This window comes from Symphalangus syndactylus, chromosome 18 (assembly GCF_028878055.3).
Source record: "Symphalangus syndactylus isolate Jambi chromosome 18, NHGRI_mSymSyn1-v2.1_pri, whole genome shotgun sequence".
Taxonomy (NCBI): domain Eukaryota; kingdom Metazoa; phylum Chordata; class Mammalia; order Primates; family Hylobatidae; genus Symphalangus; species Symphalangus syndactylus.
The window spans coordinates 40,565,216-40,585,025 of NC_072440.2; the positions used below are offsets into that span (position 1 = coordinate 40,565,216).

General features: G+C 38.5%; 1 protein-coding gene across 13 annotated transcripts in view; it reads left to right on the forward strand.

The window, feature by feature from the left end:
* Window positions 1-19,810, forward strand: part of PDE4D (phosphodiesterase 4D) — a 1,541,788-nt gene that overhangs the window by 1,320,567 nt on the left and 201,411 nt on the right. For all 13 annotated transcript variants that reach the window (XM_055252913.2, XM_063622615.1, XM_063622613.1 and 10 more), the window contains one exon: window positions 4,339-4,388. In XM_055252913.2, the coding sequence (XP_055108888.1) occupies window positions 4,339-4,388 (50 nt within the window). The remainder of the gene's footprint in view (window positions 1-4,338; window positions 4,389-19,810) is intronic.

Here is a 19,810-nt window from a genome sequence, read left to right on the forward strand (position 1 = left end):
ATAGTTTCGGCTTACTTCATAAATTAACCGTGGGTGAATAATCTCATCACACCTTAAGATCAGCTGAAAGTCATCCTCTCAAGACAACGATGATTTGGAGGAGCGCCATATCATAGCAAAGATCTTTGATTCTCCTGCTGTTACTGACTTTCAGATCAGCAGCATTCATGGAGCAATTAATAGAATTGTGGTTTATATGACAACAGGGAAAGCATTTGAAAGATGGGAAATGATTATCATTTCAGGTTCCTGATAAAGGCAAAAAAAATCTAAAAAGATAAAAGTAATTTTTCAATATTAAATGGAAAACTGGTTTGCTGTTATTTCAATGTCCATTTTTTAAAAAACTGATATTAATAAGAAATAAAATATTAAAATACCAACTTCAAATAATTTTCCAGAAGGAAAAAATAACATTTAAATCAATATTAAGAGGATAATAAATATAAGTGTATTAGGAACTATAACTTATCTAAGTGCATGACATTTCATAGTAGTTACTACTTCTTAAAAACAATGAAAAATCTGAACTTTCCATTTCATAATAATAAAATTGACCTCCCAGATTCACATTTTTCATTATCAAAAATAGCTCTGGCCATTATTCAAGTACTTCTTGTGATAGAAAAAAGTTTTTAAAAATCAATATAAATGTAACAATGCAAGCTATTGGAATGGAACCCATTAGGTTCTGTTTTTCCAGGTAATGAATTTTTGCAGTCCTATTCTCTCAGCCTGAATACTTCTCATCTTCTTCTTCCTCTCCTCATCTACTGGGCTAATTGTCATTCATTCTTTTGGTTGCAGCTTAAATAAAATTTCTTTTGGAGCATTGCCCCTGACGATACCCAACATAAACACACACCCACAAGCCCTAATCAAAGTGATGTGCCTTTCCATCTCTGTCTGATTGTACCTTGTACTTGATTCCTATGTTAGCACGTAGCTCTCTGTGCTCCTGTTGCCTGTTTGTCTGTTGGAATGCTCCTGACCACTGTCAGTTCCCAGTGAGTAGGAATGTAGTCGGTTCATATTTGTATTCCCTGTGCCTAGCATAATAGAGAGTCTATCAGTCTGCAAATGCCTGTTCGCTGAAAGGGCAAAGTAGTAACCCAGAATGTAAAATCTGAGGGCGTGCTTTGAGGTACCTGTTCATTACCAATCACGTTTTCTATGTAATGTGGCCGGGCAATATCATACTGACCTCAGCGGCCCCCTTGGTCTTTGGGGATTTGGTAGCTTGTAAGATCAGTCACCTCCCCCTTAGAAAGTCTCAGCTCTGCAGAAGAAATGACGTTACTGGTTGTCACTCCCAAACTTTATAGTCTCAAATTTTACCCAGGAAACTGAGATTTTTGTCTTTAAAAAGTGAACAAGAAACTCCCTTTATGCTTCCTTTACATATGGTCACCTGAGTACCAGCATTTAAATCTGTGGCAGGCAAATAGTTGATCAGTCAGGCTCCAGAGATGATCTGAGGCCTGTTTCTATGCAAGACAGAAGTTTTCAGCTGACATACGGGGATGGAACAGATTGAAATGGAAAGGAGGAGCTAGAAGAAAACAGAAAATCATAGCTTGAGCCTGAACTTCCTCTCTGCCTTGACAATGCCCAGGGTGACATCTAACCAAACAGTATTATCTGGCAGACTCTAAGTAAAGGCCACTGTGGTCTTCCTTTCAGTCAATGCAAATTTGTGCCTCCATTACTGATTCAAACCAAATCGGCTTCTTTGGGTATCAGAATAGTAGGATTCAATCTATTCATGGCTAAACTCGATTCTCTTCAGTGAGAACAAAGTGCTGTAACTCTGCCTCATCACATGATGACCCTGGAAGAATCAGAACTTTCCCTGCTGGGCACTCACAGAGCCACTAGAACATTTCCAAGCTCATCCTTGGATTTTGTGGAAGGCATGTGTTACTTTGCACAAGCCACCCTTTTTATTTGCTGCAGAAAAGGAGTCCAGGAAGAATGCATTCCAAACCCAGCCCCTGGGTGGGTATTCAGATGCACATTGCTGACTTGTTAACACACTGCTGGTTCCTGTCACCTTGGGTTTTTTGTTTTTGTTTTGCCCTTGAGATTTTTTTATTCCAGAAGTGAGTTCTGGCTCATCTGTCATTAAAGGAGGTATCGAGGCAACCATGGATCAAAGTATTAATATTTTCTGCTAGCCATTACTTGTTCAGATATCAAGTTCCTGAGTGCCAGTTAATTGTACGATTGATAGTAACAGAAGATAATTAGTAATGAGTCAACCATTTGGTTTTCCAAAACTGTAGAAAAGTGTAAAAATATTTATTTAATACCATTCCCAGACAAAATCAATGGTTTCTAAATTTTCACAGAGCAAGGACTAAAAAGGAATAATCAGGATATCAATTATTTGAATGATAAATTCTTAGCAAGAAGGTAACAGAGAACACCCTGTTCCACACAGCAAGACCCCATCTCTAAAAAAAAAAAAAAAAAAAAAATTTAATTAGCCAAGCATGGCAGCATACACCTGTAGTCCCAGCTACTTGAGAGGCTGAGTTGGTGGGGGAATCACTAGAGCTCAGGAGTTCAAGGCTGTAGTGAGCTATGATCACACCACTGCACTCCTGCCTGGGCAACAGAGTGAGACCCTGTCTCAAAACTTTTTTAAAAAGAATTTTAAGAAGAAGAAGATAATTACTGGTATATAGACCAGAGCTATTTCAGAGCAGCTGCTTAAAATATTAACGTTTTGGTTTATCGAGTTTAAATTCTCCCCATTTTCCCCCCAACCATTTTATTTTATAATTAAAAAATCTAAAATAATTCAGAAGTAAAATTTGGTGCATTTTCAATCAAACACAAAATTTTAATCCCAAATTGATACCAATAACCTTAAGAGCAATGAAAGGGAGCCAGAGGCTGAGTGGAACCAGTGAGAATTTACAGAATCCCAGGCTGCTTTCCCCAAGTTTCCCCCACCCTGCTAAGAGATTCATCATCTCAGCAAGGCATGTTTGAAGAGGCTGATGCCATCGGCACATATGTGAGGCTGTGGATGCAGGTTCCACAGAAACATCTCAAACTAGGCAGCAAAGCAGAGCATAGGCCCTAGGTTCACATTTGTTTAGTCCAAATCTCAGCTTCGTTACTTAAAACAAGTTCTTCAAATTCTCAAAGTTTTGTTTTTCTCACTGGTAAAATGAGAACAATGAAACTTACTTCCTTAAGGCTAATTGTAAGGATTAGATGAGATAATTCATTTAAAGTGCTTATTTAGCAATGCCTGATCCATAGGAAGTGTTTATTAAGTGTTCGCCTTTGGTAGAGGCAATATATATATAATGATTATATACTTTATATATATATATATAATGATTATATACTTTATATATGTATATATAATGATTATATACTTTATATATATAATTATTATACACCTAATATATATATCAGACATCTTTGAATGTATCTAAAAGTGTTTTTTAATCATTATATTTTAAAAGCTGTCAGTTCCAGATAATAACTTTATAAAGTTATATTTCAAAAATGTTGATGGATATCTTATAAATGATATTCTTTTCAACATAATTTACTGAGCACTGACTGAACACTGGATGCATTGTGCTAGACTCTGTAGGGAATATAAGTTAATCAGACAGCATACTTTTTTTTTCTTTTTTACTTCAAGGGGTTTATAGTCATTTTGTGGAACTTGGCAAACATCTGAAAACTTACAGAATACAAGATAGAATTTATTTAAGTACCTTTGGCTTAGAGTATTTCTAAAGCCTCTATAGTATCTATTTGGACAAGTCATTAATATACCTCTCTAACAAATACATCAGAGATATTTCTCAATATAAAAAAACAGAAAGGAAAAAGTTCAAATAGCTTCTCTAATTATAAGATAGTTTACAACAAATCATTCACTTCTGATAATGTACAGGCAATCATGAGAATTTATGCCAAAAATAAAAATTTCTTAACCCTGTATTAGGGAAAACAATTATAAATTGACTGCTTTTTCAAATTCAGAGTCCGTAAGCCCTGGCTTCAGCGAATAAAGTCTGTAAGAATTTCCTCTTCTCTCATGTCCCAGTGACACTTACATCAGCTCGGTTTACCCCGAGTCAATCACTGTAAGATTTAACAGTTTTCTTTTTGGACATGTGTGATCTGAGCCATAATACAAAGGACGCCTAGGGACTTGTCTGGCTAGTCTGAAAGAAATCATTTGCATGTCCAAACTTAAAAATAATTCTTTAAAGTAAAATGCTATATCTGAAATGACTCAGAGAGCGATCAAATCAATAAGCCCCACGTATTTACTGCTTTGTGTTTTTCTGTCTTTGTCAGAAGATCACCCATGTGCAACCAACCATCCATCAACAAAGCCACCATAACAGGTAAGAAAGATCTGGAGCTTATTCTTCATATGTCTAGGAAGAAACCATTTCTGCCAAGAGTCAATATAACACCAACACCAATTTCATGCTGCAATTTGAAAACGTTAAAGAAATAAATTCTTTCTTCTCTACGTTATCATTTCTATCATTGATCTCACAAATTGTCTAAGCTGTTATTTGGAAAATTTTTACTGATTTACATGTTTTACTGATGTACATTATTTTTAACCATTTAACTATGTGCTTATACTCATTTGAGCATTGCTCTGGTCATTTGTATTTTAAGAGATGGTGTTACTTTCAAGTTGCTTCCCATTCTGGTTCCACACATGTGTTATTAGCACGAGATGTCGTCATTTAGTTTAATAAGAGTGAAGGCATAAATAAAAGGAGTAACGTGTCGGTTCATCAATATCCCATTTGTGTGTAGGAAGGAACATTGTTCCAGTAGTCCAATAAAGGACTGAGAGAGCTGAGAATAAACTCAGTTTGGGAGGGGAGAGAAGTTAATATACAATACAGAAAAAGTTCAATGAGATCAAAACCCAAGGATCTATAGATGTTTGGGAAAGAAAAATGGAAGGAAAGATGAGAGAAGTCAAGTGCATAAAAATAAAATTATCTCAATTCTTATTAGTCTGTTTTAGGCACAGGACATGACCCCAACTGAGCCAAAAACAGAATGCATGATCTCATTTTGCTGAACCTGAAACCAAATTGAACTCTTTTGACTATTTCTTGAAACCCCAATTGATTCATTAAAATAATTGCCTGGAAAATAAAACCTATGTTTTATAAAATTATTACCAGAAGAAAATTAGCATATTCTCCAAACTAAAACAATTCGTCATTGGGTTCAAGTGTCTTCCTTGAACTCCAACCCATAATGTGCTGAGGAGCTCTTATAAAGTTATTAGTGAGTACACTTTGCTTGAAATTTAACTTTATCGTGTCCAGATGTCTGTTTGTGTTTGTGGTCACCACATTAGAGTTGATTCTGGAATCATTGTTAATGTCATCTTTTCTGAATGTCATCAAGTGAAATTTGTATTTCAATGAATGTTAAATTATTGATTCTCTTCTTCATGTTTCTCTTTCAAGATATTATTGGTGATGACTTCCAATCATCATTTTATAGTACATATATGGTTAACCAGTTTTGTTCTTGATATCGATCAAGAGATGAACAATAGGGCCAGGAGTAGTGGCTCACGCTTGTAATCTCAGCACTTTGGGAGGCCAAGGTGGGTGGATCACCTGAGGCCAGGAGTTCAAGACCAGCCTGGCCAACATGGCGAAACCCCATCTCTACTAAAAATACAAAACTTAGCATGGTGGCGAGCACCTGTAATCCAAGCTACTCGGGAATCTGAGGCAGGAGAATCGCTTGAACCCAGGAGGCAGAGGTTGCAGTGAGCCGAGATCACGCCACTGCACACCAGCCTGGGCAGCAGAGTAAGACTGTCTCCAAAAAAAAAAAAAAAAAAAAGAGAGAGAGAGAGAGAGAGAAAAACAGTAACAATTCCTATATGCTAAAATAAATACTTTGAGTAAGTGATTTCTTCTGCCAAAATTCAAATTCAATATAAATGAGCCTAAACTGAGTTGGAGGTGTGGAACTGGATCCCTCTGTTCCTATGCACTTTCCTATGTTGAGGAATGGACAGGCCTACATTTATGAACCTGTACCTGGGGCCTCTAGTGAGAGAAGCCACATGGAAGCTGGTCTTCAGCTGCTCCAGGCACTAGGTCTGACCCCTGTCAAGAGGGACTACCCTCAACCCCCAATTTTGCAATAAGCAAGAACTGACATTGCTATTTGGGCAGAATGCAGTGCTATTTTGGTCCCTGGGAGCTTTTTTAGCTTGAGGTCACATATGAGCTGGCCTCACAGGTGGAGCAGCATTCTCCCAGAAGAGCAGCATCAGGTACCAGTGGAAATTGTTGTGTCTGACAACAGATGGTTTGGTGCTCAGTGGTCAGGGCAGCTGCCCAGCCACCCCAGCAGATGCCAGGCACAGATTAACAGGAGAGAGTAGCTACACTCAGAGGGCACAGACTTGATCTTAAGCATATGTGACAGACCTCATAGAAGCTCCTAGAAATGTATACGTAGTAAGGGGGTCCTGGAACAATACCAGAAGGAATTATGAGCCACAGAAATTAAGAAATTAAGGTGAATATGGCCTCATTCGTACCCACAAGCTCCTGACCTGAGGCCTAGGGACAAGGGGGACACAGAAATACCTTATCTAGAAAGGGAAACTAATTAACTGTTGTTACCGCTTAGTGGTGCTGGGCTTCTCACAAAGTACAACAGGAAATGAACTGACTAAAACTGGGAAGTCATTTTTCTTGCCCAAGCATAGCTAACCAAGGTGGGAACATGGCATGGGGATGGAGGGATGAGGGCAGTAGCAGGGGAAGGTTCCCCTTTCTGAGCCCATTTTGAAAAAGTGGGCCCTTAAAACCTCAGTGCTAGTAATAATAATGATGGTTGAGACTTTGACATTAGTAAGATTTGAGACACTCAGAAAAGGCCGTGCTTGTGCCTTTCCTCCCTCCGCAGCTCACCACTGAGGCCCCACCCTCTAGGCTCACTCCCTCTGAAGTTGGAACCTGGCTGTACCGTGGCAGTAGTCCTGGGAAGGGCAAAGAAGTATTAAAAAAAGTCAGTGAGGCACTGTTAAGATGAATGAGTCCCTGTTGATAGGGGTCAGACCTAGTGCCTGGAGCAGCATGAGGACCAGCTTCCATGTGGCTTCTCTCACTAGAGACCCCGAGTACAGGTTCGCAAATGTGTGCTTGTCCATCCCTCAACATAGGAATAAGGTCTAGAGTAACAGTATAGCCTAACAGTTAAGTTCATGGCTGATCCAAAAGGCTGCTAGAGCACACGGCTCCAAGTGCCTCTGGAGGGCAACTCCACAGAACATCACGACATGGTCCCACTAGAATTGTACCACGTGGTTGCTCTGCCTACCCAGAACTCAAATCATGCTCTGTCATGAGAGCTGTGTGGCCCTGGGCAGGTTGCATACCCTTTCTCTGCTCAGTTTCCCTACCTATAAAATAGTGACACTGCTTCCTGCTGTTGTTGCTGAGTTGAATGAGTGAACATGCATGACGCCCTTAGCATAGTGCCTCACAGAACCAGCACTTAATACATCTTTTTAAATTCTATTTTGTTGTTATTACTTGGTTTTGTTTCTAGGGCCAACTGTATACATAGAACTAGGGGTTTCTTCATCAAGTCAGGCTGCTGTAACAAAGTACCATAGACTGGGTGGCTTATAGACAACACAAATTTATTTCTCACAGTTGTGGGGGCTGGAAGTCTGAGATCAGGATGCCAGTAGCCTTCTTCTAGGTTGCATCAGTGCCCTTTGTAAAGGCACTAGTCTCATTTGTGAGTGTTGAATGCTCCACCCTCATGACCCCTAATCACCTCCCACAGGCCTGGCCTCCAAATACCAACACCCAGTGAGTTAGGATATTGAAATGAATTTTAGGGGCACACAAGCACTCAGTCCATAACAAGGGGTAATGGAAATAATAGGACAAAGACACAAAGGAAGGAAAAGGAACAGTGAGAGAAAGGCAAGCTTGCAGGATCATGAGAGGAAAACTTGTGGGTCCTTAAATTGGCCAAAATGGATGGGCTTGCTTTGTGCCCATCAAAATGGGGTCTCCTACTGCTCCCAGCACTGTCTCCCCCATTCTCATCACAATCCACAGATGCCGGTAGCTTTGTGATACAGATGATACACTGTTGTTCAGGATGAATTTCAAAGTCTAAGAACTCACTTTCGAGTCATAGTTGTTTGAAGGAGAAATATTAATTCTCTATCACTTTTCTGTAAACCAACTCTGATTTTTAAAAAAGAAGAGTTAAGAACTTCAGCTGTCTACATATCACATACCATGCTTTCTAAGGAGTTGTCCCATAGAATTTACAATACCTTCTTCCTCTTTTCAAGGTTATTACATTTGACATGTATTAAAGCCAGGAGAGTTTTTTTTTTTTTTTTTTCTTGAGGCAGAGTTTTGCTCTTATCGCCCAGGTTGGAGTGCAATGGCGTGATCTGAGGCTCACTGCAACCTCCGCCTCCTGGGTTCAAGCAATTCTCCTGCCTCAGCCTCCCAAGTAGCTGGGATTACAGATGCCCACCACCATGCCCAGCTTTTTGTGTTTTTAGTAGAGACAGGGTTTCACTATGTTAGCCAGGATGGTCTTGAACTCCTGACCTCAGGTGATCCACCCACCTCGGCCTCCCAAAATGCTGGGATTACAGGCATGAGCCACCACACCTGGCCGAGAGTTTGATTTTATAGCATTAGGGTTTTAAAGCAGGTAGGTCACTGGCCAGTTTTTATTTCCATATATAGTAGATAAACATACAGGTCTAAAATGATCTAACAATTCCTTAAAAGTAAGGCTTTGAAGTGTGCATTTATAAAAGAGACTTATACTACTAAGTAGCTCTTTTGCTCTTTAGTGTGATATGACAACGATGATGTGTGGCATTTGGAGCCTGAATGTGAACCCGGTCTCTCCCTTTTGCTTCATTTCCTCATTTTGGAGATTTGAGTACCTAACACTTAGGACTGTTGCAAGAATTCAAGGAGATAAGTTATATAAAAGGATAGAGTTCAAGTTGGGCATGATGGCACATGCCTATAATCCCAGCTACTCAGGAGACCAAGGTGGGAGGACTGCTTGAGTTCAGGAATTCAAGACCAGCCTGGGCAATGTAATGAGACCCTGTCTCCTAAAGTTAAAAAAAAAAAAAAAAAAAGGAAGCCGGGCATGGTGGCTCACACCTGTAATCTCACCACTTTGAGAGGCCAAGGCGGGTGGATCACCAGGTCAGGAGTTCAAGACCAGCCTGGCCAAGATGGTGAAACCCTGTCTCTACTGAAAATACAAAAATTAGCCAGGTGCGGTGGCAGGTGCCTGTAATCCCAGCTACTCAGGAGGCTGAGACAGGAAATCGCTTGAACTCTGAGGGCGGAGGTTGCAGTGAGCCAAGATTGGGCCACTGCTCTTCAGCCTGGGTGACAGAGTGAGATTCCATCTCAAAAAAAAAAAAAAGAGAAAGAAAGAAAGAAAAATGGACAGAGTTCCAAATGTGATGAGGAACTCACCAAGTGATTCTTCCTATAACCCCGTCCCATGCCTGACTTTTTTTGTTCCTAAAGCTAATTTAAACACTGGTAAAATAGATGTAGCAGAGAATATTGGTGTGTCAGCTTCTTTGGTACATTTCATTTATGATTTTGTTTTCACACAGTCATGGCATGACATTTTTAGTAATCCTTTTATCACTTAGAGTAAGCCTCACCTACATACGTCCTTAATGTATGGTGCACACCAGAAGTAAAGAGTGCATTGGAACATGAGAGGGTGGCAAAGAGTCAGAGATGCCCAAGCCATACCTGTATTGGGACAGTGATCCCATTTTTGAAGTACAGCCACGTAGCTTGGGGCACAGTCCTTCCTTGTAAGCATTTCATTTTCGAACAACCTTAGCTCAAGGCAAGCGTTCTGCAGCCATCTCATTAAATGTTGTTACATCTTCACAATGCCATTTTCAATGCTTCTGAATTTCCATATTTCCAATATGTTTATTTAATCATCCTCAATTAGAGGATTTTCATGCGAGGACACAACTCTAAAGAAAACGTATTTAAATATCTTTATTTTAAAGATGAAAAAACTGGGACCTAGTGAGAGAGGGTGCTGCTTAGTGACAAAGCCAGGAATAAACATGTGGTTCCTTTTTCGAGTCCATGGTCCTTCTTACACCTTTATAAAGTAAAATAACCCATTAGATTCGGGTGGCTTTTACACTCACCGTGGAAGTATATGCTTTAGAGAAAGTAAATGAAGTATTAATATTAACTCCTGAGTAATAGATGTGGCATTGTATTATTTGTATATGAGCTTGAAAATTTCTCATCCCAACCTCTCACTGGACATGTGTCTATAGTTATAGCTATTTTGATTATATCTACTGCTTATACCCCAGAGGCATAGAGACCAGCAGCCTAAAGCAAAGGACTTCTGGCTTTTGACTTTGGAAAATACAAGTTCTTCTTCTATAGGAGCAGTGAAACTAGTACAGCTGCCTACTCTTTACCTGTAGGGGGAGACACATGATGCAGTGACAAGCACAGAACAACACAGTAGTGGTTTTAGTCCAGAAAATAAATAAATAAATAAATCGGTCTAATTCTTCAGTCCATTTTGTATTTTTTTTACCCTGAAGATTCATGGCTTCATTAAAAACAGTAAGTGCATTCTAAATAGAATTTAGTCAATTGGCAAGTAGAGAATTAAAAAGTAAACTATCCAAATAATGCTAGTCTGTCAAAACACAATGAGAAGAAATTTAATCTTATATGTTTGTTGTTCTAAAGCACAAGCAGTTTCTAAGAATTAATAAGGGGGAAAAACAATAACGATATTTAACTGGGACAATTACTTCTTGTTATCTGGGCTAATCACTTAATGCTTTGAGCTTATTGAATGAAAGAAACTAAGCAACTATTTCATGGTGACAATAACGATGCTGGCCACTTACTTAGATCTGCCTTTTAAATCTGTGTGTGTGTCATAAAAGCAAGTAGTATATGTAATTTGTTAAAAAGAAATATAGAGAGAGCTAATAGATGGGAGCAAGAACCATATAAAGAAGGCAAAAGGGATCTATGTGAGAGAAATATGTTAAGTCCTCAGGAGATACTGAAGTAAAACGTGTGTTGTGTCAGTGTATAGGGAAGACAAGAGACCCAGCCATTGTCAGAGAAGCCCCACTTCCTCATCAACCACCAGCAGGCAGCAGCTTCATGCTGTAGTTCTTTTTTTCCTTTAATAGAGTAAAGATTGGGCCACACTTTAATAATTGCCGAAAATATGTGTTCATTAAGCTTTTTAAAAAATGTGATCGAAAAATGCTGATGATACATTGTGTTTAATAGCTTTAATAAAAAACTGATAAAGCATCTAATACATCTAATGACTGTCGGATTTCCTGAATCTTTTAAGCTGAAGGAGTTTACTTTTACAAAAATCCTCACTGAAAAAGAATCTTCTGGCAAAAACATTGAACTGAAAGATTTGCATAAATGCATGGAGTATGACTATTTATTAGTTAAACTTATGATCTTTTAGAGCAGTAAAAGTCAGTTTTCTTTCTTACAAATGAATTTGTTTTGGCCTTTTATGCTTTTATTTAGATGAGTAGAGCCATACCTATACCTATTAATATATAAAAAGATCAGATCTGACACAGTGGCTTTTTGACCAGGAATTGATTGAAGTTAGACTTGGTTTTATGAATAGTGAAAACAAGTGCTATGTCCTAATTATGAGGGGAAATAATTGTATCTCTCTTGTCTGAATATCTGATTTGGATGCTTTGTTATAACTTTAATTGAAATAATTAAATGGGGCTGCATATTCATTTAGCCTAGCAAAAAGGTGATGAGCTAGCATATATGTTAAAAACCCAGCTTTCCTCTTACTAGTTGTCTAATTTTGGTCAATGTACTTAAATTCCCCAAGTTTGGGGGGTATTCTTTATCAGTAAATTCTAACTCAGTGCTTAACGTAGTACTTGGTACTCAGAATGTATTCAACAAATGTTACTTATCATTATTGCTATAATATTATTATTATAAGTATCTGCTTGGTCAACAGTATTTTCCATGCCCCTTATATATGGCATGCATAGGCTCTGGAGGTAAAATGTGACTACTGGTTCAAGAAATTTACAAAGTAAGGGAGAAGGAATTATAAATAGTTAAGTACTAGCTAAATGCCATGATTGAAGCCTTTATATTTTTTATTTTAATTAATTAATTTTTAGAAATAGGGCCTCACTCTGTTGCCCAGGCTGGAGTGCAGTGGTGCGATCTCAGCTCATTGCAACCTCCGCCTCCCAGGCTCAAGCAATCATCCCACCTCAGCCTCCTGAGTAGCTGGGACTACAGGCATGCACCACCATGTGTGCATAATTTTGTATTTTATTTTTTGTATTTTTTGTAGAGGCGGCGTTTTGCCATGTTGCCCAGGCTGATCTGGAACTCCTAGGCTCAAACAATCTGCCCACCTTGGCCTCCCAAAGTGCTGGGATTACAGGCAAGAGCCACAGAGCCTGGACTGAAGCCTCTTTAAATATATATATATATATATATAATATATAAAATATATATAATATATATATTTTTATAAATATATAAATATATATTTATAAAAATATATAAATATATATTTATATAATATATACAAATATATATAATATATATAATATAAAATATATATTTTATAAAATTATATATTATATTTCTTATATATTATATTATATATTATATAAATATATATTTCTTATATATGATATAAATGTATATTATATTTCTTATATATTATATAAATATATTTATTATATATTGTATACATATTTATTATATATTATATATTATACATATTTATTATATATTATATAAATAAATATAATTCTCATATAAATATATATTTATTATATAAAAATATATTTCTCATATAAATATATATATTTATTATAAAAATGAATATGTAAAATATTATATAAAAATATTATATATTAAATAAGTATATTGTATATTCATATAGAGAGAGAGAGAGCCAGTGGCTCTACCTAGGAAATGCTCCCTGCTAAATTTGAAGAACAGAATGCTTTCCATGTGGTTAGGGGAAGATTGAGGATTACCTCACAACAAAAGACCAGCAAGAATAAGGTATGGAAGCATGGAATGCCTGTCCGTATCAGGGGACTGGGAAAAGTAAAGGACAAATTGAGTTAAAGGTGTATAGGAGCAACTGAACAGGAGGCACCAGAGGTAGATTAAGGAAATAGTATTTGAGGCTTACATAAATAAGTGGACTTTATGTTATGGACGGTGGAAAATCATTGAGCATTTCCAATCGTAGGAACAAATACACATTTCAGAATGACAGTAATTGGAAGCAGTGTAGAAAGAGACTGAAAAGAAGAAAGACAAGGGGCAGCCCCGTACTCTTCAGGGGGCTGTCACAGGCCTTGTACAGGATCAAGATAATGCAGCTCTGAACTGAGGTGGAAGTGGGGCTGTGGAGATGAGGGAATGGGTTCACAACTCTTCAGAGATAGAATTGAAGGGACTTGGGGGTTGATTAGAGCAGAGACCGGGGATGAACAATTTTAAAGTGAAAGTATGAGCCAGGCGCGGTGGCTCACGCCTGTAATCCCAGCACTTTGGGAGGCTGAGGCGGGTGGATCACCTGAGGTCAGGAGTTCAAGACCAGCCTGGCCAACATGGTGAAATCCCATCTCTACTAAAAATACAAAAATTAACGGGCGTGGTGGCACGCGCTTGTAATCCCAGCTACTTGGGAGGCTGAAGCAGGAGAATCGCTTGAACCCAGGAGGCAGAGGTTACAGTGAGCCGAGATGGCACCATTGCACTCTAGCCTGGGCAAGAAGAGAGAAACTTCATCTCAAAAAAAAAAAAAAAGTGAAAGTATATATATACATGTTCATTACAGCACTGTGAATGTGCATAAAGGGTTAAAAACAATCCAAATGCTAAATAATGTGTGAATTCTATTTAGGTAGGGGTTAAAAAATTCCCGTAATAAAATGATTTTAAATAATTTATTTTCGAGAAAATTTTAACAATATGGGAAAATGTTTGTATTTTAAAGAATACATAATAAAGTGCCATGTGGGCAATAGGCACACGTTTAATGCACTTTAATTATGTATATTGAATTGAACTTAAATTACTTTTAGTTGTTGACCAGTAGTTAGCAAAGGTAGATAGGTTTACCATTTTACATTGAATGAAATGAACATGTTATTTCTCAGGTCCCAGTTGTTAGTTTGCCTCTCCTTGCCTAGAAAGGGTACTGGTGAGACCTGACCTAACAATATTTCAATATTATGGTTCCACAGTCCAGCATTAACTGTATTTTAAAATAACAATATCTCTCACATAGGGCAGCATTTTATGGATTATTGAGCCTATGACAAAAATGTTGTATTATCCTTCAGATGATCAGAAAAACTACCCTTAGGGCTAGATGCAGTGGCTCACACCTGTAATTCCAGCACTTTGGGAGGCGAGGGAGGAAGATGGCTTGAGGCCAGGAGTTTGAGGCAAGCCTGGGAAACACAGTGAGACCTCCATCTCTACAAAAAATTTTAAAAATTAGCTAGGCATGGTGGTGCGCACCTGTAATCCCAGCTACTCAGGAGGATCATTTATGCCCAGGAAGTTGATGCTGCCGTGAACCATGATCATGCCACTGCACTCTAGCCTGGGCTGTAGAGCAAAACCCTGTCTCAAAGAAAGAAGAGCTACCATGTGAATAAAGGATCTCAGTGTCGCCAAAGTCCACTCCTGCCAGCATCCCTTCCCCGCTGCCCTGAGTTTAAAAAGAGCAATACTTCCCAAGCCTGTCTCTGATCAAAGGAATCCCCAAGGGCTTCCTGAAAACAAACACAAAATGACTGATTCCCAGACTTTCCAGAACTGAATATCTAGGATAAGGCTCAGGATCTAAATTATTAACAAATACTCCCAGGTGAATGGCTTGATTGGCCAAATTTGGGAGAATAATGGAATACTGAAGAAAGCAGGTGAGAGGGCTGCCTGTGTACAGTGTTGTCATTGAGTTGTTGATAACTTTTTGGAAAATCCCTGTCTTTCTGGGAAGTGTATATAGTGACACCCACACCCTCATCTAACAAACAGTGCAGCCCAGGATAAGCAAGATCATATGTGCAAAGTGCTCCACGATTAGTGAAAGAAAATACAAGGTTATATTATTATCTGGGCTGACTTCGTCATCCTGGGCATCAGCGTCGGGGTCATCATCTGTTATCTCTCAAAATACATACAAGATTTTAAGTAGAGCAGCTTGCTCGTCTCTGAGAAGAAAATCAAGTATCACATCTACCTTTGTGGATGTGGGAGGGAGGGAGTTTGGGAAATGTTTAGTAATTGCATTCTTTTTGTCTTCTCGGACACAGTACCAAGTCTCCTTAAACTAATAAAAGAAAAAAAAAATAAAAGAACCACACAAACTGCATTCTTCAGTCACTCCCTTTCTCCACAAAGTGCTTCCCACCCATTTCAGCCTTAGAAAATATTCTAGGCATACTCAGAAATACAGTGACTGTGGTGGGGCAAAATGTTGAAAATTCCTTTGAGGCTCATTTCCCAAATTTTACTGGCTGGATGTTACACTGAATTGTTTAACTCTAAATAAATAGGGAGTGCACTCACAGCATCCTTTCTTTTGTTATATCAAAAAGCCTCTCTCAAAAAATGCTTTAAAAATCAGTTGGATATATTATTAATACTAATATTAATAAAAGTTAACATTTGCTGACATTTGAAATGTACCAAACACCCTAGATGAGTAATCTTTTTAAACCTTATGATATCCAAAGAGGTAGACACTGTTGCTATTTCTGCTTCATAGATGCAAAACTGGGCTAGACAAGTTGAATAATTTGATTAAGATACATGGGTAGAAAATGACAAAGTATGGATTGACTCAGAGGGAGAATATCAAGTCCTCTCCTAAAATGTCCCGGCACATACACACATACACAAGCTGCTGGATCTGCTGGTCCTCAAAAGTTATTCCCTAGGGACTTCTCTCTTCTTTCTTTTTTTTCTCTCTCTCTCTTTCCCTCCCTCTCTCTCTCTCTTTCTTTTTCTTTTTTCTTTTGAGAACAGAAAACAAATCTATACCATCTATTCCTGAATGTATATGAGTGGAGGGTAGGACAAGAGGAGGGATAAGACCTGTGGATGCACAGAAACTCTTTGGGAAACCCTAAGAACTCTCTATAGTTATATAAGCTAAGGAATGGATTCCTGCCAGGGGTATAGGATTCTTCAAGCACTCTTCAATTCCCACACTTCTCTTCCTGACTCCTCTGAAGTGCCCGTTGTCACCAGAGTGTCCAGGGACAGAGCATTGACAAGGAAAGGCCCAGGTGTGTGTGAGAAGTCAGGCAGATGGGGCGTTTCAGAGGAACCAGGGTAACGCAGTGCTTCAGCGTTAGCGCTCACCTTGCTTCTGGGACCACTTACCACGAAGGCCTGAAAGGGCAGGCCCCACCTACTGGGAATATTCATCTTCTCTTTGGGTAAAGTCTCTTCATGCCATTCTCATCTCTTAGCTACCATTGCTAGGCAAAAGTTTCCTAGCTCACCATCTCCTGAATGCACTTCCTTGAGATATGTCTGATGCTTAAATATCCAGTGCTTTCTAGGGTGCCGTCTTCCTTCTGTTTTTTGTTTTGTTTTGTTTTTTGTGGTTCCTTTTCAGCACTGTTGGTCCTATGGAAGTATTTCTAATTGACTGTATTCTATACGCCACACAAAGCAGTTGGGTGTTTATGACATTCTCTTCTGGATATGTTTCTGATGTTTGCATATTGAACACAGAAGTGTCCACATAGAGAACCTGATTTCTGCCTCTTCCTGGGTTTGCTTCTACTCATTTAGTCCCTAGTACGTGAAAGGCTATGCTTAGGCTCCAAGGACCCAAGGAGGAATAAAATACCTCCAATAAGCTTCAGGACCATTACTCTAGAGGTTTGTGGAACTTAAAAAGTTAAGTTAAAATGTGTTCTGTTGAATGACAAAAAGCATTAAGTTAATAGAAAACAGAGGGCTTATAAGTGAATGGATAAACAAATAAGTAAAATAAAGAAGAGAGAAAGGAAGGGAGAGAGGAAGAATGGAGCAGAAGCAGGTGAGATTGTTTTTCTAAAGAGCTAAGAAGCTGCCTACAGTGTTAGCTTAGAGACTGAAAATGGTTTGGGAAAATAATTCAGGAATTTAGGGAACACTTCACAGCATGAGAAAGTGGAGGGCTGAGATTGGTAAAAGAAGAGATGTTTCAAAATAGCCAAAAGGAAAATAGAAAAGAACTGGTCGTGAAACTGAGACCTCAGAGTTGAATGACAAGTAAGATACCTCTGAAGTCACTGACTGTGGACTGACTGTTATTTGGCTAATATTGCTTCTACAGAGAGAGACCTAGGTTTTATCCTCCCATACAAAAAAATCTCAAACATTGGTAGGTTTTATTTTTGTGTTTTGACGTACAAGTCAAAATCCATGTGAAGGAGGAGGAACAAGACTGAGGGGTCAGAAAATTAGGGTTTCATGACTGGCTGTCCTGCTCACCCACTTTACGTGTGACCTTAGAAAAGTCACGTAGATGTCTTAGATCTTTTCTGTTAAAATGTGGTGGGTAATAATTATACCTTCCTAATTTTGAGGAATTACATGAGATAATCTATGTAAAAAATTAGCACGGTGTCTGGGCCATAGTAAATGTCAGGTCTTATTTAAAAGCATGTGGAAAGTGCTTAATATGTTGAAAAGTATTATAAACTACCAATAAATGTTATTATATTATTCAATTACTGTTGATCCTCAAAGCAGCCATCTCTGGAAACTGTACAATTATTTGAGCCCTGATGCCATTGCTGAAAGCATTTTGGAAGTGGCTTTAGAGACCATTTACAGACCATATAAGACACACACATACAAAAAAGCAATAAGCAATGTCACTGGTTTATAGTAACCTTCACTTATGACCCAAAATATTATTTCCAATATGATTACCAACCCTATTCACCAGACAGAATGTCAAATTAGCTTAGATGGGGCTAACTCCAGAAATGAAACCATTCTCAAGGGATTTTAAAGAGTTTTTAAAGAAGTATCATGTGGACTTTTAAGGCAATTCCAAGACAGGGAGCCCTAAAATCATTACAATGATGGCAACGTGTGGAATAAGCATATAAATACATTTTCCCAGATGCAATTTTGAAGGAGACAAAATCTGAATTCTAGTCAGTTTGTGAAGGAAAAGGAGCAGTTTCTGTGAGATTTCTTTTACCCCTCAGCCAACCTCAAGACAGTCTGTCTTTCTACAGACCCTCCCTTACTGTTTCTCTTTACTAGAAACTGTTGAGGGTACTGGAAATAAAGGAGAAGGCCAATGTATCTAAGACCACTGGATCAGAGAGAAGCCCAAGAACCTTCATCATTTCCACAGAAAGGGCAGCAGAGGAAATTAGCCTGGCCTTTTGTCGTGCTATTATTTCTCAGTGAGTCTATTAAATTATTGTGATACACTAAACAGTGGGTCTGCATTTTGTTCTTTGGGGATTCCATACAATTCTCCCCTTGGCTGGCTTATCACCTCCCCTTGGAAAATGGTGTCTCAGCAATGATACTCTGCTTGCAACACAAAAAATCCAACTCTGCTCATTTATGCAAAATTCTTAGTGGAAAAATATAGGAAGAATTCCGAATTCCCTGAGAATTAGTGGGGCGACAGGTGGTGGTGGGGGTGCTGCAGGACGAGGTTTGAAGGAATCAGTGCATCTTTACAGTGTCATTATTTCAAGAGTCAAACAGCAATGAAGGGATCTAGTTTGTCTAGTTTGGGTCTTGGGCCTTGGCTAAAAGAGAACAGGCAGGTGGCTTCAGTTCCGCCAAACTATGTTATAAAATGTGGTAGTAAGAGCTGAATGATGGGACCAGATTTTGTGGGTTCATATTCTAGCTCTACCACTTACAGATGTTTGTGCTCAAACAATTCATTTAACCTTCCAGATCCTGAAACTCCTCACTTTTGTAGTAAGCACAGTAATAGTATTTATCTCATAGGGAGTTCATGAAAATTATTTGAGGAGACATTTATGAAAGGCTGGGCATGGTGGCTCACGCCTGTAATTTCAGCATTTTGGGAAGTTGAGGTGGGCGGATCACCTGAGGTCAGGAGTTTGAGACCAGCCTGGCCAACATGGTGAAACCCCCTCTCTACTAAAAATACAAAAAAATGAGCCAGACATGGTGGTGCACACCTATAATCCCAGCTACTTGGGAGGCTGAGGTAGGAGAATCACTTGAACCTGAGAGGCACAGGTTGCAGTAAGCTGAGATCGTGCCACTGCACTCCAGCCTGGATAACAGAGGAAGACTCAGTCTTAGGAAAAAAAAAAAAGATATTTATGAAAAATGAAGCAAAATGCATGGCTCACAGTAAGCACTTGATCATTGCTGGTTATATTATTATTGAGATTATCTAATAGGGATACAAAGTATATTCCTGAAAGAAATTAGGGTGCTCTTAGGTAGGGGAAATAAATGCCGGTAGGATTGGTTTCAATGCACTATTTATTTTATTAATTTATTTCTCACTGAATTTCTTTTTATGATACTCATTTTTTTAGAGATCCAGATGGTACCTGTCATTAATGTATCCCTGAGAACTCAGTTCCTCTGAAGGCACAAAAGTAATTTGACCATCTCATCATTTGATCCACACACATTTATTTATGCCTCTTTTATGCTTG